The 23,104-nt window shown below is 58.5% G+C and overlaps 1 protein-coding gene across 29 annotated transcripts in view; it reads right to left on the bottom strand.

Moving 5' to 3' along the window:
* The window catches only part of TNS1 (tensin 1), a 216,761-nt gene that overhangs the window by 108,016 nt on the left and 85,641 nt on the right, over positions 1-23,104 (bottom strand). For 28 of the 29 annotated variants that reach the window (XM_058300129.1, XM_058300130.1, XM_058300132.1 and 25 more), the window contains one exon: positions 6,618-6,659. In XM_058300129.1, coding sequence (XP_058156112.1) covers positions 6,618-6,659 — 42 coding nt within the window. Of the gene's footprint in view, positions 1-6,617; positions 6,660-22,623; positions 22,750-23,104 lie in introns of those variants that run through there. The other variant, XM_071216129.1, reaches the window with a different exon arrangement.

Here is a 23,104-nt window from a genome sequence, read left to right as displayed (position 1 = left end):
CCTGTGAGGTCACCGCCACCCGCCCTGTTGGGAGGAGAGGAGACGGGCGCCAGTGGGGGCTGGGTAAGGGCTGGACTATCTTCAGCCCCAGCACCTAGAGAAAGTTATTCCAGGCTCCCTTGTGCCAAAAATAGGACCAGATGGAGGGAGGGGGCTGAGAGCAAAAGGGAAGGGCAGGGAAATGCCATTTCGGGGGCACTTAGAGGGAGCGTGGCAGGTGGCAGCAGGATGGCAACTTATGTACCCACGAGGTCAGACTCTCAGCAGGAATAATAACAAAAGCAACCCAGGAGCAGCAGCAGGAGCAGGAGGCAGAGGGAGAAAATGCATATTTAGATCTACTTGGCTCGAGGGCCCTAGGAGGAGGCACTTTGAACCACATTTGACAAAAGGGGAAACTGAGTTTCCAGGAAGGTTGGCCAGCTTGATATGAGCTTGGGCCTGCACCTCCATAGTCTGTGTTCCCTCCCCTGCATCTGCTTCCCACTGCCTCAAGGGTGGGGGCCGCCAGCCAGAGGGCAAGGTGGAGGGTGCCAAGCACACAGGGCTGGGCCGGGCCTGGGTGGGAGGGGAAGCTGGCAGCTGGGGCCTGGTCCCCCGTGATTGGGTGAAGTTGCTCCAGGAGTAGCACCCTTTCCCAGGCAGGCTGAGGCTCAGTGTGCTTCAGCTTTCGACCAGGACCTCCTGCACCCGTCAATCAATTATAGTTATACCTGATTCTCCCTGCCCACTCCTGTCCTCAGCTCTCACCCCAAATTCACTCCAAGGGGCCCAGCACCCAACTCCTGGTGAAGGCTGTGCACCCCTGGACAGCCCTACCTAGGAGGCTTACCTGCACTCACCAGCCCTGAGCCTGGGCCAGGCTGGGATATTCCATAGTCCCTCTTGCCGTGCTCCCCACCGGCTGCTGTTCTGCTCCCCCACTTGGCCAGGGGACCAGGAGTCTGCACTTCCATAGGTCTTCCTCCATGCCCCTCTGGCCACCCTCACCTGTCTCCTCTCCCCTCCCATGCTGAGCACCTGCACCGGCCTCCGTCTGGTCAGGCCTGACTCCCCACAGCCCCCTCCCTGCTGAACCACTTGCTGCTGGCAGACAGACGCCCAGTTCTAAAACCCTGCTTTAGGATGCTCCCCACTCGAGAACCCATGAAGGAAGGCCCCTTAGTGCTTAGTGCATCAAGTTCAAGTTCCCCAACCCGGCTTTTGGACTGCTCCATCACCTGACCCCTTTCTCCTCCAGCTGACCCCGACTTGCCCTCTCGTCTCCATTGCAGCTCTGCTCCCTGCTCCTCACTGCCCACCACACATGCCAAGGTCATTCCCACTCCTGCACTCAAACTACCCCCACCACCCACCCAGCCAGGACCACCAAGAATGCAGCAGGCCCTGGTAAAACAAGATCCTCCACCCCCCTCACCGGGCCCCCTCCAGGCTCATTAATCTCTTCTAATGCCCTGCCCCGACTCTGCCACCTTCCGGAACACCCGGCCTCCTCCATCCCTTCTCACTTCCATTTGCTCAAATCTGCCACTGGAATTGGAACAGGAGGTAAACTCCCCCCACCATCTCAGCATAAACGGTTGCCCCCGTCCCCAGACTCCCAGGCTGCATCTGGTCAGAGACCCAGAAGTGGGCACCTAATCCACTTCACGGTGTGGCCTGAGCAGCAGGTTCTGGAAGGCTGGGTCCTACGCCCCACGGGGAGGTGTTTGGCAACTCAGGGACGCCTTGAGCCCTGAGACCACACTCCTCCCCAGCCCAGCCTAAGGGCAGACCCCAGTGGGGACACACACACACACACACACCACCCCCCCCCCCCCCCCGCAGCTCCGCACAAGGAGGCAGTCTCCCCTCAGCAACCTGCCTTACACCTCATCTGACCTGTGACAAAAGCTCTCCTCCCCTGAGGGGCTTTTGGTGTTGGGAGTTCTTCTTACTTCCAAACCTCCCCCTCTTTAAAACAACCTTCACCTCCTAGTTCCACTTTGGAGAGTAGAAAATGAGTGCGTTGGTCCTTCAACCTTTTTTACCTCCCTCCCGTACCTGCCTCATATTTGCCCTGCCTGGACTAAACAGCCCTGGGTGTTGCAAAATTGGATTTTACGGCCTCTCTCACTTGCCTGGGGTCATCTTCAGAATGCAATGCCCAGAATTTTCCTTTTGAAAATCAAGGCTCTGGCTCATCTCTCCCAGCACTTCTCTATTTTCATGATTTCTCAAAGCTGACCCACTATAGCCTACTCAGTGCCCTAATGAAACTCATCAGAGCCTGGCGTTCCAATTCCGCTAATGCCCATCTCCTTGATGAAGAGCACATGGCAGCTCCAGGGTGCAGCAGTTCCAGATGCTTTCTCTGCTGCCAGTTGGTGTCACCCCCCTCCCTCCTTCCACAGACAGCACAGTGTCTTCCAGTCCCAGGTCTGACCCTTGGGGACCCTGGGAAAATCATTTACAAATCTCAGGGACTCCGTTCCCTCATCTGCAAAAGAGCAGGATTGGACTCAATGGTGTTTAAAGTCCTTGCAACTCTGTGCCTCCATGCCTGCTCCACCACGCCCCCATGCTTTCAAGAAGGCCTGACACCCTGGCAGAAAAGAACCCTCGGGCCCCAGCAAGCAAGACTGTGCTTAACACATAGTAGGTGCTTAATAAATGTGGGTTGGCATGATGGATGGATGGATGGATGGATGGATGGATGGATGGATGGGTGGGTGGGTGGGTGGATATCCCCTAAATCCCAGGCCCCTGAGGAAACAGAGAAGCTAGCTAGCTGAACTTACTGCTCTTTTGAAAGACAAGGGACCCAGGAGAAGCCGACGACCTGGCAACACCAGGCAGTTACATCCAGAGCAAGTGCCAAGGGAACCAAGAATCTGAAATACCGCTCCTAATCCAGCCCTGCCACCTGCCAGCCCAGTGACCGTGAACAAATCACTAGTGTCTCTGAGCTCCAGGTTGCTCCTCAGTACAATCTGCAACTCCTGCGTGCCCAAGATGGGATCACACCTGCCCAGGCTCCTTCACAAGTCACTGTGGTTTCCACATGACCCATTGTCAGGAAAAGGGCTTTGAAAACTGCAGGCACTCTGCAGGCAAGAGTGCCATTTGTCTTTGGGGCGGGGACGACGGGCTCTGGTACCAGACCACTGAGTCCCCCTGTTAACAGGGCTGGGGTCTTAGGCATCAGTGTCTCATCTTAGAGGTGAGGACCTCCTCCACTGAGGATTCAATGAGTTTGTATTTGCAAACACAGCCTGGCAGATCGAAAGTCCTATAAAAGGGTTCCCTTTAAGCTATTGCTCTCAGCACCATTAGGGGTGAAAGCAGCCTGACGTGTCTCCATCCCCCACTGTACCCCACCTCCAGCATCCTCACCCCCCTCCCATGCATTCCACAAGCACATCTGGAGCACATCTGGAGCTGGCACCCCTGCGAGGGGAAGCAGCACCCGAGGTTTGTCCCCAGCCCAGGTCTCCTAGAGTGCCAGTCCTGGCGTGCCAGGCTGCATGTGCTGGAGGGCTCGGCATCGGCCGCCCTTGGTGGCCCTCTCCTGGCCGTTGCCCTCGGGAAATGCTTTTTTGACTCATTTTTCAGAAGTTGAGAAAAGCTGCTTCAGCTCTTTTCAAGGATCGGGCGTGTCCCATGGCCAACAGGCCCCCTCCGCTCTCCATCCTGCCCCCAATCGCTGGACCCCTCAGAGGGGAGGTGACCCGAGGACCCATCTACCCAGGGCCTTGGGCAACATCTGTTGAGTAAGAGGAAAGCACGGGTTGAAGATTAAACCTCTGGGCCCTGGCTGGCCGGGGCACAGGCTGGGGTACGCATCTGGTCAGCAGGGCCCGGGCGCCCGGCAGAAACCCCATGTCCGGGGACACAGGTCCCCATCCCAGGGGGAAGGGATTTAAGTGAGGTCGGCGAGAAGGCCAGGGGAGAGCCAGAGCCAAACTGAGCTGTGGAGAAGGCAGAGCAGATACCAGCACGTGGCGCAGGAGTGCAGTGGGGGCAGGGAGGCCAGACCGACCAAGGCTGAAGGGCAGGCAGTGAATGGAAAAGGAAGGAAAAATGAAAACCCGCCCTTTCCTCCCTCTGGTGAACCTGTTCAAAGCCCTTGCCTCGCCCGCCCAGGAGGAAACAGGTGCTGAGTGCTCTCTGGGGGAAGCTAAACTCTCCCATGGCCACTTTCCCTCTTGGGCAGCAGGGCTTCCAGCTGAAGGCAGAGCCCCACGGCGCCGCCCACCAGCCGCCCAGGGAATAGCAGCCCTGTTTATTCAGTACCTACTGTGCGCCAGCCATGTACGAAACATGTGTTGGACCTCTACTATGTGCCACGGCAACAAACGATACTCATAAAAGCCCCCTGCCTTCCTGGAGTTTGCATGCCGGTGTGACAGGCAACCACTAAACAAGACAATTATGTAAAATGGGCAGTGTATCAGTGCTGAGGGGCAAAGGCAGCAGGGGAGGGAGAGCAGGTTGCCAGAGGAAAGGGAAAGCCTGACTTCAGAGTAAAGACCTGGAGGGGGAAAAGAGCCCGGCAGATATCTGGGGGAAGAGGGTTCAAGCCTGGGGATAGCAAGTGCAAAGGCCCTGGGGTAACATCAGGTCTGGTGTGTTCAAGAAATAGTAAGGAGGCCAGTGTGGCTGGAGCAGCATGAGCAAGGCCAGTGTGGCCAGAGCAGACATCTCCTAGAGAAGGAGATGAGGACAGAGAGGAACCTGTCTGGGTAAGCCTGCGAAGGCCAATGCGACAACCCGGACTTTTACTCCCAGGGAACTGAGAGCCACTAGGGGGTTTTGAATTGTGGCTTAAATAAATGGATTAATCTGCTCATTTTATTCTCCTAACAACCTTACAGATAAGGACTTTAAATCCATTCTGAAGAAGGGAAACTAGATCCAAAGAGATTAAGCAATGCATCCCAAGTTACAGACACAGAGTGGGGAGGTAATCTAACTTCTGCGCTCCTAACCGCTGCTGTGGGGAGTGGGGGCGCTCGCTCAGGTGTGGGGACCTCTGGGACCACGGCCACTCCCCTCCAGGTGACTGATCCAGCCTCCAGTCGGCCAGTGCCCCCTTGCCAGGGAGCAGGTCACAGACACACACACATTCCACGCCCTCCGGTAGCTCACTGCAGGCCCTCCTGCTGGAATGCCAACCTGTTCCTTTTGTCCCAACCCCTGACCCCTCCTCACCTAAACACAGCTGGGGAGACAAGCATCTGGCTTCTGCCCGGAGGTCCCTAACCCCTGGAGCTCCCAGCTGCCCCAGACCAGCGAGGGCATTTCATTCTCCACAGCAAAGTGGAGATTCTGCTGCAATGATGAGAGAGGAGCCCGGCGCTCCCTGACCCCCTTCCTCCCTGTCCCTCTGCAGCCAGGCCTGCCCTCTGGACCCTCCCCCACGGCTGTCAGAGGACCCCCGCCGCCCGTGGGACTCTGTGCAAAAAACACTCTGCAGCTGGAGGCACAGCTGGCAGAACCAAGGCCCAGCAGGGAGCAACCTCAGGGCAGCCGGGGGAGGAGGGGCCGCTGCGGGCAGGGCCCGGGCCAGCGGGCAGGAGCAGCAGCCCTGCCCTCGGTCGGCCGTGTGGGGTCTAAAAGCACCCGACATGCTTTATTTCATTCCATCGACAGCCCTGAACAAGGGACCAGGTAGGAATATTTATCAGCACTGAAAAGCCCCTCGGGGCAGCTGGTTCAGGCTGGTTATTTGAAAGAAAGGGAAACGGAGGCTCAGGAAGAGGGGAGAATGGCCCCTCGTCTTGCGGCCAGAGCCGGGGTTGGAGGCGCCGTGGCCTGACAGAGAGGGGGGCGTGCGGGCTGAGCAAGGCACTGCGCAGGTGTGCTCTTACCTGAAGCTGCCGGGCCCCGCCACACACCGCGGCCCCACCCCCACACGAGTGCACGCATGCAGACCCTGCCCCTCCAGCCCCCAGAGCCCCGCTGGCCTCCAGCCGTGGGTCGGGGAGCAGACGGGACCTCTGAAGGACGAGAAGGGAGTGAGAGGGCAGGAAGGAAGAGCTGCCGACATTCCGAGCCAGCCCAGCTCGGATTGGTCTCGAGCAGGCCCCCTCTCCACAACCCACGACTTAGGGCAGTCCCACCCTGTCTAGGCAATTCTGGAAGCCTGATGGCGGTGGGAGTTGGGGGGCAGAGAGCAGAAAAGCAGAGCCGAGCCAAAGCACTCGGAGCGGGACAGAGGCCTCCTGGACCCCCGTGGTCACACCGCCCATCACCTGCCCCCGCCCAAGGGGCTGCCCTGAGGCCCTGCCTGGGGCAGATGGAAGAAGGGACCCTAGCACTCCCCAGCCCTGTGAGCCCCCGGGGGGACAGGCTCCGGGCCATGCCTGGAGACACCCAAGATGCCTTTTATGGGTCTTTCCAAGGACCTCAGCCTCAAGATTTGGAAATAGAAGGCTCCATGTCTCATCAAAAGGGATCTCATGACTCACTTTCTCCAAGCGCGGCCTCAGACGGGGGCCGTCACCCCCTCCCCTCCTTCCCCAATTGCCCATCGCCTCTGCTACCGACATGCTTGCCCGTAAACTAAGCAGCCACCGGGAAGTGAGAAAAGAGGGGAGGAGGGGCCCGCAGGGCACGGAATGACTGTCACTCACCACCAGTTCATGGCTGGAAGGAGGAATGCAGGGGGCAGCCACCTGTGGGAGCAGAGGGAGAGGAAAAGGTTAGCATCTTTCATCTCCCTGGAAAACCAGGACCTTCTGAAGTCACTCCAGCCCCCACCTCCAGGCTAGAGAGCCCCCCCAGCTCCCACGCACTGAGACCTTCCCTCTAGGAGTTCTTCAGAAGGCAAGACGGAAAACTGCAGAGGCACTAATGCTTCATGGGGGGTGGGAGGGACAAAAGGCAAAAATGAAATGCGCATTGCCATTACAATTCTGACCTAAGCCAGAAGACCAGAGGGCAATGCACCTGCGTGTTAATAACCGTTGCGTTGAGGAAAGATTCCTCTCTTTTCTCTCTTTTCTATGTTTTCTATAATACAGTAAGACTTGTCTCAAATCAAAACGTTTCAGATCTCTAAAGCAGAAGAGCCACCTCCTCCATCCTCCTCAACACCGAGGCAGCTCACCCAAAGGTCAGGCCTTCAGGCAGCTCCTTCCAGCTCTGGCAAAGGTTCCCAGAGAACAGGTCGGTGAAGGGCCCCTGCCAGCTCTGCCAGGAAAAGCTGTCAGAGCTGCGAGCAAGCGTGGAAGGCTCTGAGGGGCGAAGCTCCTAGGTGGGCGAGCTATTGTGCCATCGACTTCGTCATCCTCATCTTCCTCGCTCACCCAGAGGAGATGGCAACCCGGGCCTCCAGACGCGGGGAGGGAGGGCAAAGGCAAGCGGGGAGGGCGGGCAGGGGGGAGGAGGGCGGGCTTGCCTGAGTCCTCCTGAGATAACATTCCCCCTGCCAGGCCAGACAGCCAAGCCATTGCCCTGACAATTAGCAGGGCCATTTATCAGAGACTCAATGTGCTCCTTCTTTCTAGCCGGGACACGTTTTTCTTGGATCTCAGTCCTCACCCTTGGCTCCAATTCCACGACCCGAACACCAGGCAGGGGGCCCGCAGAGGGGACCGGGGAGGGGGGGCGCAGGAGGGTGTCTGGGCACGAGCCACTGATTGCCAAAGAAGGGGTGGCTGCCTCCCCGACAGCGGGCATCGCCCGCTAGCACCACCCCAGGGAGGTGGACGGAGAGAGCCCCCGCCCTGGCCAGAGCCAGCCGTCTACACGTGCAGGGCCCTCCCTCCTCCTGACACGTTCTCTTGTCCCACCTGCCAAGGGATGCCCAGGCTGGATGTCAGCCCAGGCCAGGCCAACACCTGCGTGGCAGGGCACCCCAAGCTCCAGACGGGGCGGAGGTGGCTGGGAGCTGGCACCCTGGGTTCGTGACCCAGTCGTGCTACAGCTGCATGCCCAGCTCATTCTCCAACAAAGAGGCCTGGCTTGAGTCTTAGTGTCTGTCACCTCTTGCAAAATTATTCCAGGACTGTTGGGAGAGACCAAAAAAAAAGGAATAATATCTAGCACACATGAAATACATACTTTATGACAGGCACGATTGTAACTGCTCTACCCATTAACTTTAATCTTTTCACGGTAGTATTACTATCCCCGGTTGAGGTACGTGGGGCACAGAGAGGTTAAACAACTTGCCCAAGGTCACACAGCTAAGTTGCTGGGAGTCTGATCCCAAGGATAGATGTGAAGGGGACCTTATCACCTGTGGCCCCTTTTCAGAAGAACGAGGGAGCCCCGAGGCCCAGGGCTCTCAACACCCCCACGCACTGGTCATGAGCCACTATGTTAGAAGAGGCACCTGGGCAGAAAGGGCATGGGGTGGGTGGGGGTGCCAGGCGAACAGACCGGTAGAAAGAGAAGGTCCTGGGAGCTGGCTGTGGCCCGTGTAACCCACGACCAGGTCTCAGGCTTAGGGGACTCTGCGGTCCCTGCCTGGCACCCTCCAGCACCCCCCACCCCACAGCCCTAAGCCCCGCCCTGGAGGCCATGAGGTTTTAGCCTTGGGGGCCCAGTTCCCCAGGGCTCCCTCTCTCCACTCACTCTCTCACCGGTGGGCCCCTCGGGGCTGGGGCAGGAGAGGAGGCCCTCACAGGCCAGTCCCCTGCTCTGTTCCATCTGAGCTGGGGCTGGGCTGGCAACCTGAGGATACGCGCAAGGTGCAAGGGGAGGGGACAGTGCCTGTCCCTGCAGCAGCCCCCACCCCCGCCTCTGGGCACATCCTGTCCTCACCCATCGGCATCCCCTTGGTTAAAGGAAGGTGGGTTTCTAGTCTCCATTTGGGGGCTGGGGAAGTAAGGAGAGGATGGTGGATGCATTTGGGGAGGGGGTAGAGTGGATAGGTGCTCTCAGAAGAAAGGGAGGGCTCCCTCCAAGGCAGTGGAGAGAATGGAGCCCAGGTGTCCCGACCCCAGCTCCTCTCCCTCCTCCCCCCCAGGTAGAGGCACCCCCTCAGGGCCTGAAGCGGAGAGGGAGCTGTGACACTGGAGGGCCTGATGCCTGGGTGCCCCCCGTGGCCTGCTGCCCCCCAGCGGCCCCCTCCGCCCTCCGCCCACAGCTGCACATTCCAGGCCAGCCGGCCATCCAGCCCACTAACTTTGTTGTGTGGTTCAATGTTTCTTGTCTCTTATTTTTTTTTTTTTTTAAGCAGAGAAATGTTGCCTTAAAAGGCTTTCTCCTTCCCTCCGGCACCCTGGCCCCTGGCCACCCTCTCAGGAGCCTGGAATGTGCCAGGGCCCCTGGCACTCTGCACAAGTGGTGTCAGCGGGGGCTGCCCCTACTGCCCGTGGGGGTCTCACCCTCAGCCGGGGGCAGACCCTGGGTGTCTGCAGGGGCTCTCGGTGCCAGCCCTGACACCGTCCCCAGGAACTCAGTCCTCAGGTAAGCCTCCCTCCCCTGGTGCACCTCGAAGGAGCCATCTACATACAGGCGCTGAGCAGGGCTTAGGCTCCGTCTGGCCACTGCGGCTAACGCAGTAACGGTTAAATCAGCAGCACAGGCAAACGCGTATAGAACTTCCTATATACCAGGCACTGTTTTCTGTGCTTTGCATACATTAACTCATTTTTTTTTTTACAACAAGGCTGACATCACAATCATGGTCCCTGCTCTGTAGTTGCAGAGACTGAGGCACAGAGAGATTAATATATTGTCCCAGTTCTGCAGTCATTAGGTAGAGGACCAGGGTGCAAACCGAGCAGTCAGGCTGCAGCAACCAGCTCTCCGTGCTCTACCGACTCTCTGAAAACACCAACTGCCACTAACAAGGACCACGGCAACAGATGCTCGTTGACCATGTGGCGGTGTGTGCTCTTGGGCTAAACACGTGGCTCAAACTCACTTGATCCTAATAAAGCCTGGATGAAGGAGACCCTGTTATTATCCCCAGTTCACAGACGAAGACACTAAGGCACAAAAGGATATCAACTTGCCCAAGGCCACTGCCACAGGGCAGTCGGGCTCTGGAGCCTGCGTGCTGGACAGCTGGGGGTGCCGCTGAGAGGTGGGAGTGTTGCCAGAAGAGACCCGGATCCCATGCCTGGCCTTCACCAGCACTTCCAACCACTGGTATTTACTGCACTCATGGGTCCCTGGGCACAATGCTGACAACAGGGCAGGCCCCTGGGGACTCCACCAGGTCTCTAACAGAGGCAACAGGCATCCCGGGAGAGAGCTCCCTGCGTGACCCAACCCCTACCCTCCTCTCCACCATCATTCTGTGCCCCATCCCCCTTGTCCAGGACACAAAGCCAGATGCAAGGCTTGGGCTCCTCTCGGTCCTTCGACACGCCAAGCTCTATCCCTCCTCAGGGTCTTTGCATATGCTGTGCCCTCTGCTTGGCTCACTCTCCGCATAACCGGGTCCTTCGCATCCTTCTAGCTCTGCTTAAAGGCCAGCACCTTAGAGAAGGCCCCCTGATTCCCTTAAGTTTACACTTACATTTACACACTCTCTCTCTCATTATTCTCTCTCCCATACAGACCTAATTATTATTCATAATTACAGGCGTGTCTGTTTCCATGCCCAGGATGTTTCCCACTCGGGGGGGGCAGGGAGTATGTCTTGCTCATCACGGCAGTCCCAGCACCCAGCACAGAGCCTGGCACCCAGGAGGTGCATGCTACATACACCCTGAAAGAACGGAGACTCGAGGCCCGAGGCTGACAGAGGTACACGCCTCTGCTGTTTGTGAAGCACTCCTATGAGCCAGCTACGGGGGCGAATTCGACATACGCATGGTCCCTCCAAGACAGTCCACCTTGCAGAGTGGACAGCATTGCTCCCACTTTGCAGATGAAGCAACGGAAGCCCAAAGAGGTCAGGAAGCTTGCCCAGACCGGGCCAATCGGCTGGGAAGAGGCCAGCAGAGGTGACCCCATGGTCTTCGGCCTCCAGGCAGTGCTCTTGGCATACAAGCCCCCGAGCCCAGACCTGGGGCAGAATGAGAGAAAACCCAGGCACCGGCCTAGCCCTGCCCTGTCACCTGGCTACCCTGTAAGTGGCAGGACCTGGACCCAACTGGGTGACACTACCATGCTCGGGCACCCGAGGGAGACCTCTGGTGTGTCTCAGCCCTGGTCACATAAGATCCCAGACTCCCAAACTTGCCCGGCCCTCCAGAGGGCCCCCACCCCTACCCCTACCCGGCACCAGACAGGTCTGTGGGTCCAGCACCTCACACGATCCTAGCCAGAGATGGTCCTGCTGACCCCTGAGGCTCATCCCTGCCCCAGCCACCCCGAACAGCATAGAGGGCCATCCAGAAGGAAAGGGAGCTGGAGCCTTAGAGCACCTGCTGTGCGTCAGCAGAGGGGGTGTTTCTACACCCTAGTCTATCTAATCTTCTCAAGGTTTTGAGATAAATAGGCCCACAGGGGTTAAGTAACTCGCTCAGGGCCAACAGCTGGTATTAGCAGTAATGGCAGAAGCCAAAGGGAAACTGCTAGAATTTTCTGCATGCTAAGTGTGTGCCAGGCACTATTCTAAGTCCCTGGTACATATTATCCCTTAATGACACACACAAACACACCCCACTCCTGGGAGGAAAGTATCAGCGTCCCCACCTGACATGATCTCGGCCAGACCTCTCAACAATCCTATGAGACTGTGAAATGGCATGGTGGCTAAGTGACAGGGACAGGATTGTCACCTGGGTCTGCTCAACTCAAAACACCTGCTTTCCCCAGCATGTCACACTGCATCCAAAACCAAAGGAGGTGCGTGCAATGGCCAAGGTGCAGGGGCTGGGGGAGGGCACACAGCAGGGAGAGCCTGGGGGTCCTGAGTGGGCTCCGGGAGGAGGGGGCATCTGAGCCAGGCCTCGAGGACACCCTGCTCTCGGTTCGTCTGCAGCGCATCTTCCCCACGCCCCTAGTAAGCCCCCGAGGGAGGAAGCACGCCAGTGGTTTTCACTGAGAGCCCCGGAAGCATAGCTCAGAGCCTGCGCGTGGGTAAGGGTTTGGAAGGTGGAGATAGGGTGAGGATGCTCGGGTGAAAATAACCACATGAACGAGGCAGGGTCAACAGGCGGCTTCTCGAGAGAAGCACTAGAATGCTTCTAGAGAGAAGCACCGAATGAACAAAGGAAAGGAAGAGGGGGCATTGAAGGGGATGAAGGGGAAAAGATGGGCCACAAACTGTCCTTTTGGGCTGGACAATGGAGGACTTTGGATGTCCAGAAAAGGAGTTAAGGCTTTCAGCTGCCAGCACTGAGAGCCACTGGAGGTACCTGAGCGGGAGAGGGGCCAGGCTGCAGCTGCACTCCAGGGGCAGAGAGGCCTGGAGTAGGGCCTGGGGGCTGAGGGGTGAAAAGGTGGGGAGATGTACAGTACAGCAGTAACAAGACCGTAATGAGGAGAAAGAGAAAGAGCAGGGGGCAGGAGCCCCGAGGTCCAGAGACAAGGGGCCATCAGATACCCTGAAACCTCGGGGCCCCTCTCTTCACCCCAACAAAGCACACATTGCACAGGCCCCCTCCAGGCCCCCTCCAGCCTACTTTCTTCCCCCACCCAGAGCACGGAAGAGCACCAGTCCCCCACTGTCCCCCTGGAGGGCTGCCCCCCTGTCCTCCCAGAGCATGTCCATCCAGCCCACAGCTCTGCCTGCTGCTCGCCCTCTGGGCCCCACGCTGGGAAGCTGTGGCTGGGGACAGCCATCCTCTGAGCCCTGGTAACTGAGGCAACACCAGAGGGGCTGAGAATGATCTGGACGATGATTCCGGAAGGGCCCCCCACCATGCCCCATGACTGAGGGCACAGCCAGGCACCCACTCTTCCGTGCACAGCCTGGCAGCGCAGGGTTCCCATCAGAAGCCCACTGGGGCCCGTGGAAGCCAGGCGAGGGCAGGCTTCAGGCTCAGCAGCGTGGACAGTGGTCGGCTCGGAAGGCCGGGTGGGAGGCAGGTGTGTCCCCTTCAGGACCTGAGGATGTGACATCCATGGGGGCCGGACAAGGACAAGGCCCACCTCGTAGGGCCAGGGGCCACCCAGGAGCAATGCTGGCTCACAGACACTGGCCCCAGCGCAGGAGGGGTCCCGGGGACGAGGTGGTCACTGCCCTGGCTCCATTTCCTCCCAGACCTGTGCCCTCCCCAGCAGGCCACACACCCTGCCCGGAGCTTGCTCCAGCCTCTCCTGCTCCCCAGCCCGTTTCCTTCCCTTATATAGAGTTCTGCTCGGGACCAGAAAGGAAGCACATGGAGTTCCTGGAGGCAAGAGGGGGCCTGTTCCCAGGGACACCTCGAGCCAGGGCGGGCGGTGGGGAGGGTGCATGTCCTAGCCCAGAGTCCCTCCCCGAGCCAGGAGGCCAGGCTGGACGGGGGGAAGGCCTGGCCCTGTCCCCAAACCCAGCTCAGGCTCAGGCTCTGCACCTGGGCTGACGGGACACAGGGAGGCTCAGAGTGCCCCAGACCCCTCCCTCCACCCTGGCTGCACGCCACTTGGTCCCTGAGCCAGTCGACCTGCTCCCAAAACTGCAGCAGCTCTCCGCTCCCCCCGAGTGCTCCCCCTTGTCTCAAGGACCCTCTTCTCAGGCCCCACCCACTCACTGCCCGACACTGATGCCTCCCACCGTCTAGGCCCTGCAACCCACTCGGACTGGGGTGCTGCAGACACGCAAGTTTCTCTTTAGGCCAAAGCCACCCTGACTTCTAACCACAGCTACACAGAGCAGCTCTGACGGGGCCCCTGCCGCAGCGCTGCTCCACACCCCGACCTGGCCAAGGCGGGGAGGGCTGGGGGTACCCGCCCCCTCGTGAGCGCTGCGGCTGCCACCCAAGTTCTGGCAATAGAGAAGGGGGGCGGGGTGGGCTGAGGAGACCAAGATGTGCGCTCCTCACCCAGGGGCCTCCCGGCCACCGCGGCCGGCCTAAGAGGACAACCAGGTCAGCCCGCCCGGGAGGTGAGCAGGAGCTGAGACCTCGAGGGCCGCACACCCACCCCACGATCAGTGAAGCCCGAAGACTGAAGCCACACAGCCAGGCCAGGCTCCCTGAGAGCAACCCTAGTGGGCAGAGGAATCAGAGAGGCCGGGCTCAGCAAACCTGCACCAAGTACCAAGTGCTGCTGGGTGCCAGACCTGGGAGCCCCAGGGAGCAAGCCGGGGGGCACAAGAGGCAGCAGCCGGGGACAGGGGCCGGCCACGCAGTGCCAGAGGGAGGTGCCGCGGGAGCGAGAGGGCAGGGCTGGGCCCAGGACCCCCCGGTCAGCATCCTGGGCTCACGGTCCTGTCCCCACTTCTGCCTCCGCTTGGGCTCCCCAGCTCGGCCAGTGACAACCCCCACCCGGCACCCCAAGCTGCTCAAGCCAGAAACTTGAGGGTCCTCTTTGCCTCCTCCCTCCCCCCTCCCTCCCACCAAGCCTGGTCCATTCCTCCCCTAAACATCTCTCTGAGCCCCCTCCTAGCCCAGCCCCCCAAACATAGAATCAATCATCACAACGGCCTCCTAGCACCCAGTTCCTTGTCCTTTTGCCTCCCTCCAATCCCTTCTTCACTCATCAGCCGGGCAACTATTTCTAGATGGTACACCCAGCCGCATCTCTCCCCTGCCTAGAGCCCTCCAGTGGCTCCTAGCCTCTCGGGACAAAGTCCAAATGCCCTAATATGGCTGTCAAGGCCCTCGGGGACCTGGCTGGGTCTCCCTCTCAATCTCAAATTCCCACCTCTCCACCTCCAAACTTTCTCCAGCAAGAGGAAAGCGGCTTCGGTTTAGGTTCGCTTAGGGTCAGCACTCAGTGCTCGGAGGCAGGGATCATGGGCCCCGCTGGACAGGTGAGGAAGCAAGGCCGACAGGCCTCGAGCTCAGCCCAGGGCCCCACAGCCAGCAGGAATGGAACCAGGACTCTGCTCTGGCTGTGCCCAAGCACCTCTGCCCCCCCCCAAGCCTGACCACCCTGCCCAGCTGGGGGACGCAGGAAGAGGCCTCTGAGGTGGACTGGGCCAGGGTGCTGCCAGGGATGGGGAGCAGGGTGGGGACCAGATGGTTCATAGCCAGATGGAGACAGCAGGTCCCCGCAGCGGCTGCTGACCTGCTGTGTGTGACCTACAGGGCTGGGTTGAGGCTGGGGTCCCACAGCGGTGAGAGAGAGCATGGGCCAGGGGAGGGGGGCGGAGGGGAGTCCTGAGCTGGGGCAGGCCTCAGGGGAAAGGGGCTAGTGAGGGAGCGTCAAGGGAACCCAAGAAGGCAGAGGCATGGACATCACCAAGGTGCCCTGCCCGGGACCCAGAGGAAGTAGGGCCTCCGTGGAGCCGGCAGCTAGAAACGCAGGTCCAGAGTTGCCCTCTCCTGAGAGCCGAGGAGCAGAGGAGCGCCCACCCCTCCTTCCAGGTCAGAAGGGCTGCTCCGTCTGAAGCCGGGGGCCGGGTGACGTGGCCTCTGGCAGCCACTCGCAGCACCAAAACACAGCTTCTAGGAAGTTCCTGGAAGAACCTGGTCAAGGAAAGGGCTGTGGTCTGTGGTTAAGGTTCTGGTGGAACCAAGAGCGGGGAGGTGACAGGCAGGGGGAGAATACCAGGCCTTCATCCGACAGCATTTGCTGTGCCCCTCCTTGGTGCCAGGTCTAGCATGGAACTCGGGCTTGGGAGCCAGAGATAAAGAAGAAAGGCCCCTGCCTGGGAGGGGAGCTTGTGGCCCAGTGGAGGAGACAAGCATGTAAACAGAGAATCAGAAAACAGCCCAGGAACTGCCCTAACGGAGCAGTGATGAGGGCTCTTATTTCACTGGGATTCAAGTCCATCTGTTTTTCCAGGAACTACACCCCAAGGGAGGCTGCCCACGCCACCCTCCCATCCCCCACTGAGGGTTGCTGTCCCTAGACGAGAACTTTAGGGGACAGAAGTCTCTGACCCTAAGCTGTGCTAGGACAGCAAGGCAGGAAGAGTGCATGGGAACAGAATCTAGGAGCAATGGGAAAACCCAAGAAGCCGAAGGTCTCAGGGACTTCTGAGGAACGCCCACCAGCCAGCCATGGGCCACACGGGAGAGGACGGGACCCAGCCGGGCCCCCAGCACAGACGCCCAGGGCTGGGGGCCACGCTCTGGCCCACCCAGACGTCAGAGGGTCCCCTGCCTTCTTAAACCAGGTCATCGTCTGCTTCGGGCCAGGACAACAGCTAGCAGGCCTCCCCCCGCACACCGACACATCCTCACAAACAGCAAGTGTCCCTCCCCTGCCTCCTTGTTTCGAGGACAGTGTGGCACATCATCCACCTGACAATAGCTTTTGGGGGGAGGAAAGGCCTCCCTAAATGCACACATCAACTGCCAAGGTGCCTTCCCATTTCAGAAGCATTAAAAGGTAAAAAGAGACAGCTCAGATTTGAAGAAATGTCTTACATTGCCATTGCTTCCTCAGGCACCCTGAGACGCCCATACCGTTAACCTGCCGAAGGTCAGGAAGTCCCTCCCAGTGTCTACCCACCTCCCTTTTTAAGAGTGTAAGAATTGCCGAAAGAAGGAACAGGGTGTAAACCAAACACAACCACCTGTTATCAGGAGAAAAATCTGTATCCTCCAAGTCCATTGGGGGCCCTTATGTTCCCTGGACCCCCCAAAGGCTCTTCTGTCTCACCGCCCATCTCCAGACAGCCCTGCGCCTAACCAAAGCCCGGGCCCTGGGAGCAGCTCTGGCTCTGAAAGAGTTTAAGACCTTCTGTCTGGGGAGCTTAGTTTCCAAATTCCTGAATACACCAAGAGGCCACGAGTTTCCAACTAAAGGGCAAGAAGTGGGAGAGAAAAAGCCCTGGGCTGGAAGGCAGTGATGGGCTCAACGACCAGTTTTGCCACAGAGCAGTTCCTGTGACCTCATTTAACCTTGCTGGGCCTCAGTTTCCTTGTCTGTAAAATGGAATGTTGAGGTCTACTCTGTAGAGTGGCTGAGAATACTATGTGAAGCCCACTGAGATGGGAAAAATGTCCAGAATGTAAGGCATGCTCAGCCAGCATGAGTTCCCTTCTATTTGCGCCTGGGGTTGCTCGTTTTACCTCCCTGTGCCTCGGCTTCCTTCATTTATAGAGTAATAAATGTGCCAGGCACAGGTCCAAGGTTTTTAAGTGTCTAACTCATTTCATCCTTATCACCACCACCCCCAGGTAGGTTCTATTCTTATCCCCATTTTACAGAGGGAGAAACTGAGGTACAGCAAAAGAATGAGAGAAGGTAGGTGATGGCCAAGGTCCCCATCTGCCTTAAGTCAAAGAGAGCTCAGAACAGAATAATAAAATGCAGTGAGAGTCCCAATTTTAAAAAATCCACCTTCCCTTCTGAGCTTTAATTTTTACATGACACAAGCTTCAGTTATCTGAAAATTCACTCATGTGGAAAACTCCTGGGCCACAGATGCCAGCCACGGGAGGCACACTCAGAGCAGGGCAGGGGCTGTGCCCTGGACCCCACCTGCTCTGCTGGGCCCGGCTGCACCAAGTGCCAGGGCAGCCCAGCTCCGTGTTGCTCCTTTAAATCCATCTGCCGCGAGTCGCAGGAAGCCCCCTCTGACTCCCAATTAGCCGGCGGCAGAGACTTGACCCGCGGCCAGCTCTGAAGGCCAGAGGAGGCCTGGCTGTCACCAGCATTGTTCAGCTCCATCTGACGCATATCCACCCCCGCCCCCCACCCCCGCAACGTTTCCTCGTTCCTGGGAGGACCTCGGAGATGCACGCATCTGAAGCCAGGTCTGGGGGGAAGGGGGGCGGGGTGTGCAGGGAAGGGGGGTAGCGGAAGACCGGGCTCTGTCTAGCTCAGAAAACAGGGGCAGACTTTAAACGGACAGAGAAAGCTCACATCAGGCAGGGCCAGGAGGCCGGGAGGCACTGCCGCTGGGCGTGCACACAGCTCGTCAGAACCTCCCGCGGCACACGTGGAGGACGCAGCCAGGCCAGGGCCAGGGCCAGACACAAAGTCACTCCCTGATGCTCCCCGCCGCACCCCCCCAGCAGAGACGTACAGACAGAAGTACCCCAGCCCCCAACGGGTCACCGGTGGGGCAGGGTACGTGGCCGAGCACAGCTGCTTTCAGGGAACCAGAGGGCTGTGAACGGACTGGAGGAGAGGAGAGGTCGAACCAGCAGGATTCGGGGTACAAGAGGAGCCCAAGGTCTCAGAAGAAGACCACATCCCCGAGGGTGTCCTTTCAAAGTGCCCACTGGGACCTGGGAAAGCAACATATTCCCCCTGGGACCAGCCAGCCCATCCGGGCTCCTGCGCATCCCAGAAGAGAGGTTGGGGGATGCAGCACCAGGGGTGGACACTGGGTGGGAGGAGTCAGAGATGGGAGGGGCAGACACACATGGGGCGGAGCTCATCCGGAGAACAAACAACCTGACAATTATGGGATGAAGGCATGGGAGCAGGAATTTTATGGGGTGAAGGTGCTGAGAGGAAAACAGAATTGAGGGTTTGTGGGATAACCAAATTATTTAAACTCTGGTGTACCGTCCCAAAAGTATTACATTTAATCCTCACAACAACATGTGCAACAGGCAATAGCTCCTTTGATCAGATGAGGCCACCGAAACTCAGAAGGTCACACAGCTACGCATGGCTGAGCTGGGGCCCCCACCCAGGAGAGCCACACTACAAATGCTATGCTCCTTCAGGGAAACCAAGTCTCCCGGATGCTTAGAAGACAAGACAAGGGCAGCTATGGTTTCTGGGGAATGTGAAGACACAGATGAAGAGAGGAGGTCTCGAGAGGTTGTCCTGAAGTGGGCAGGGGCATGGCCAACGAGCCCTGCCGGCCCAGACCCCCAGCTCCTAAAAAGGGCAGAGCCGGGGGAGCGAGGCACCATGACTCAGTGGCTGGGCGTCCCGGGCAGCTTCTGGGGTTCCAGACAGCTGTGCACAGTCTAGAAGCCACCTGCCCAGCAGATTCACTGAGCCATTACTCACAACAGTTACTCACTTTGCCTCTGCACCCTGCCCCAGCTCATCACTTCCCCTTAGGGCGGCCAAAGGGGAGCTAACGGATCTGCCCTGTTCCCTCCCTCACTGCACTTGCTCAAATCCTGCCAGCGTATCCCCACCTGAGTCACCGGGACAGAGACTAGGTTGATTCTGGCCTCCTCCCCGCGGACTGCTGTGGCCCTGTGCTCTGTTCCAAGAAACGAAGCTGCCTGGAGAAGAGGTCACTGGACAGTGAGAAGCTTCCGGTCCCAGGGCCAGAAGGCACGTTCCCAGCATCAACCTGGCTTCCCAGCAGCAGCCTGAAGCCTCTACACCCTCCACGCACAAAAGCCGCTCCAACGACACTCAGGTAAGAGCCTACCTGTTTGGAAAGATCCATGAAGCTGTAGAATTCCAGCGCTTTGCATGGAAAGAGAGAATGCATCGAAGGCAGACCTTTCATTTCACAAATGAGGAAACCAAAGCCCAGAGAGGGCAGTGATTTTCCCAAGGTCACACAGTGCCAAAGGGGGACTAGAAACAAGCCACCTGACCCCCCAGTCACTGGCTATTCCGGGAACCAGCCCCTGAAGTCTACCCTCTCTCCCTCCTGTTGCGAAGCAGCTGTTAATCCTGCAACACTGGAGATGGGGAGATCTGAAGGCAAGACAAGGAAGGGAAGGATGTTAGTGCAGAAGAATGGCTTTCTAACAGTGAAGGGGCATCAGGCTTCCAGCCACAAACTCCGAACAGTCTGCCCAGGAGGCAGAGAGATGGACCAAATGACCTCTGAAGAGGACCAAATGACCTCTGAAAAGGCCAGGCCTTCTGGCAGGAGATGAGGGGAGGAATTCCTGGGGTCCCAGCTGGGAGACTGAGAGAGTCCTGGCCTCCTCTCTGCTCACCTCTCCTCTCCCCCTCCCTCGCCCTGGCTCTCCCTGGGTTCCCGCCCGGAATCCCAGCCTAGCTGCAGCCTCCGCTCCCACGCTCAGCTCAGCGGGCTGCAGCACCAGAGCCCCATGTGAGGAACGGAGGCAGCTCATGAGCCGCTGGCAAATTCCTTCCAGGCCTCCAGGCGAGCCTCAGCTAACTCTTGGGCTCTCCCATCCCCCAAAGGGCAGCTGCGCTCACCCCCGCCAAGAGGTCCCCACCTCCTCCCCCAATCAGAGTATCTGCAACACAGCAACAGCCATGACCACGGGTCACAGGCACGTAGCACACGCAGACGCCATTCTCGTTCTTTTCCCCATCTGGCAGACGAGTAAACTGAGGCACTGGCAGCATAAGTAAGCTGTCCGAGGTCATAGTTAGAAAGAAGGGCAATCAAGATTCCTTTCCAGTTGGGGTGGCCACAGAAGCTGTGATCCAAGCCCACACGCCACACTACCTTGGGAGGCACCTTCGCTCCAGGAAGATAAAGCTGTGAAATTCTTGCTCCTCCTTCAATGCACAGTCGCTGAGCATGCTCCAGACCAGACACCTGGCCTAGAACATACTCAACACTCCTCCTGGCCCTGCAGAAGCAGCCCCTGTCCTGATACTCACCAGGTCACGTGCCGTCTAACCAGGCACTGTCACTAATGAGTAGGTGGGCTCCTCCACCCTCACTAGGGAATACTCCTGTTCACTCATTCATTCATTCATTCAACATTGAAGACCTACTGCGTGCCAGGCCGGTGGCGAAAGAGGTCCCCAGAAGGACCCTCTCTTGGTTCCTTAGAAAGATGATCTCCCTGTGGTCTACCCTCATTCCTGCCTGCTGCAACCCTTCCATTCCAGGCTCGTGGGGGAAGCCTTGCCAAGGAGGGCTCTCTCTCCCCGCCTGAGGATCTCCCAGGAAGGAGATTTCCAGTGCCAGCTCGGCCTCAGAGCAAGGGCAGCACACAGGAAAGAAACCCGGAGATAGAAAGTAACTCAAGCAAGGACCACCCAGCCCTGGGGTGAAGGAATTTGAATCAGGACTCAGGGGACCCAGGTCTTGGCTTGTGTCCCCAGGCTCCCACAGCCCAGTACAGCCTTCACAGCTGCCCAAAGCACTTTCCAAAATAATCTCATCATATTTTCCTATGTTAAAGACCTCTGCAGCTCCCTTCTTTAACCTGGTCCAGAAAATTGCCCCCAGCTAAGCCCCAAACGACACCATCAGCCTCTCCCCAAAGCCACCCTTTCCCACACATGCCATTTTTAAGTTCCCACTTAGAGTGGGCTTGTGCTGTGCCAGGCTCTGTGCTGGACACTTTACAAGTGCTAGCTCATTGCACCCCCCACCATAACACTGTGACATGGGTATATTAACCCCATTTTACAGACACTGAGTCTCAGTCCAAGGACACGTAGCTAGTAGCAGTGGAGCTAGGACACCCAAGCTCGTCCACCTCTGACACAGGGCTGGTACCATGATGTTATCTGTTCCTCCATGCATGCCACTGGGCCCTTGCACATGCCTTTTCCCGCCTGCACTGCTGCATCTCAACCTTCAAATCCCATCTCAAATGGTACCTCTTCTCCAAAGCTCTCTCCGCTCCGCCAGCACATGTGAACTGCTTCCTGCTGGAACCCTCTGCATTTGGCAGACTCCTCTGCCTACCCCCTCCGTCTCCCACTAGACCTTGCCTCCCTGGCCATTCCAGCACCACACCTTGTACCATGCCTGGCATAAGGTGGACGCTCAGAACGATTTTTCAAGCAAACAATCAGGGGGCCCTGTGTGCCCAGTCGGGCTCAGCCACTGTCCACAGCCTCCAGTGAGCACACGGGCAGTGCCCCTGGCCCAAGGAGCTGACCTGGGCTCCAACCCATCTCTTCCGCCCCCACTCTCAGGCAGGCGTCCATGGCCCCCGCCGCAGCCCAGCTGGTGGGGCCTTCTCCCCATGCCTGCTCCCCTTCCTGGCTCGACGGCCCCTCTGCTCAACCAGCAAGGCTGTTTCTGGGAGTCTCAGCCAGTGATTAGGGCCCTAATCAGCAGGACTTCCTGCCAGTGACTGCCAGGGGTGGGGGCAGGGCGGGAGAGGGAAGCAAGGTCAATTCAAGGTGAAATTTGCAGTCTGGAACCAGGCAAGGCTCCGGTGGGGAGAGGGACGCAGACTCTTCAAGCCTGTCGGCGCTCCAGTCCTTGGTTTTACAGGTGCGAACCCTGAGGCCCAGGGCGGGAAGGGAGCTGTCCAGAGCCCAGGGACAGAGCCAGGGCTAGGCTCAGCTGTGCTCGCTGGAGGTCCTCAGCCTCACCCCACCACCCGCACCCCAGCACCAAGCCCAGGGCGGAACACACAGGTTGCTCCCCATAATGGGTCATTCTAGACCTTCTGGCTCAGAGCTGGCCAAGAGTCAAAGGTGAGGCCCACTTCAAGACAAGCAATGGTCTAGAAAGGGGGCAGAGGTGAGCAGGGGGCAAGACAGGGCAGGGCTGAGCTCAGGAACCTTCCCCAGCTGTCATCATCATCAACTCAAGCCCATTCTTTCTTCAAACACACACAAAAAAACTTAATGCCTTTTGCAGCTGCAACTGGGCGGGCCAGGGGTGCGGAAATGGAGCTCACCCCCGACCCGAAGCAACCCCAGCCTCCCTGGGTGGGAACCAGAGCTGGGTGGAGAGTGTGGCTTGGCAGGCCTTGAGGGCTGACCCCTGCTAATGAGGAATGTCAGGGGCACCGGAAAGCAGAGGACCCCGGAGAGGGCCGAGGCCTGGAAGGGGGTGGGGGGAGTGCAGCCAGGAGCCCTCCTTACCACGGTTTCAAAGCTCCCAGCTTATATGGCATGAAGGAAGGGCTGGGCATGGTCGTCTCCCCTTACCAGGGAGGGTGGGACAAGGGAGTTGCAGCAGGAGGGATGCAGGTTAGACTTCAGGGAGACCTAGAAAGGTAGAGGACACAGGAATTGGCAGCAGTTATTTGGGGGTCCCACTTTAGATGCCACCCCTACTGGGTGTAGCCCATTGTTCAGAGTATCCTGCTGGGAGGCCAGGTCGGGTCCTTGCCAGGCCTGGGACTCTCTGATTCAGTAACTCTCGCCACGGGATGGAATGGCATCCAAGAAGGGAAGCTTAGGCTGGTTTATAATAATGCATCTTGTTTACAGTGGATGGCAACTTTCTCTTTATAATAACGCATCTTGTTCACAGTGGATGGCAACCTTCTCAGCATCCTCCATAAGCACAGACCAGCCTCCGCTGCCTGGGCAGACGAGGTCTCGGAGAGATGGCACGAGG

The sequence above is a fragment of the Dasypus novemcinctus genome, chromosome 7, assembly GCF_030445035.2.
Source record: "Dasypus novemcinctus isolate mDasNov1 chromosome 7, mDasNov1.1.hap2, whole genome shotgun sequence".
NCBI classification, from domain to species: domain Eukaryota; kingdom Metazoa; phylum Chordata; class Mammalia; order Cingulata; family Dasypodidae; genus Dasypus; species Dasypus novemcinctus.
This window is presented reverse-complemented; position numbering and strand designations above follow the sequence as displayed.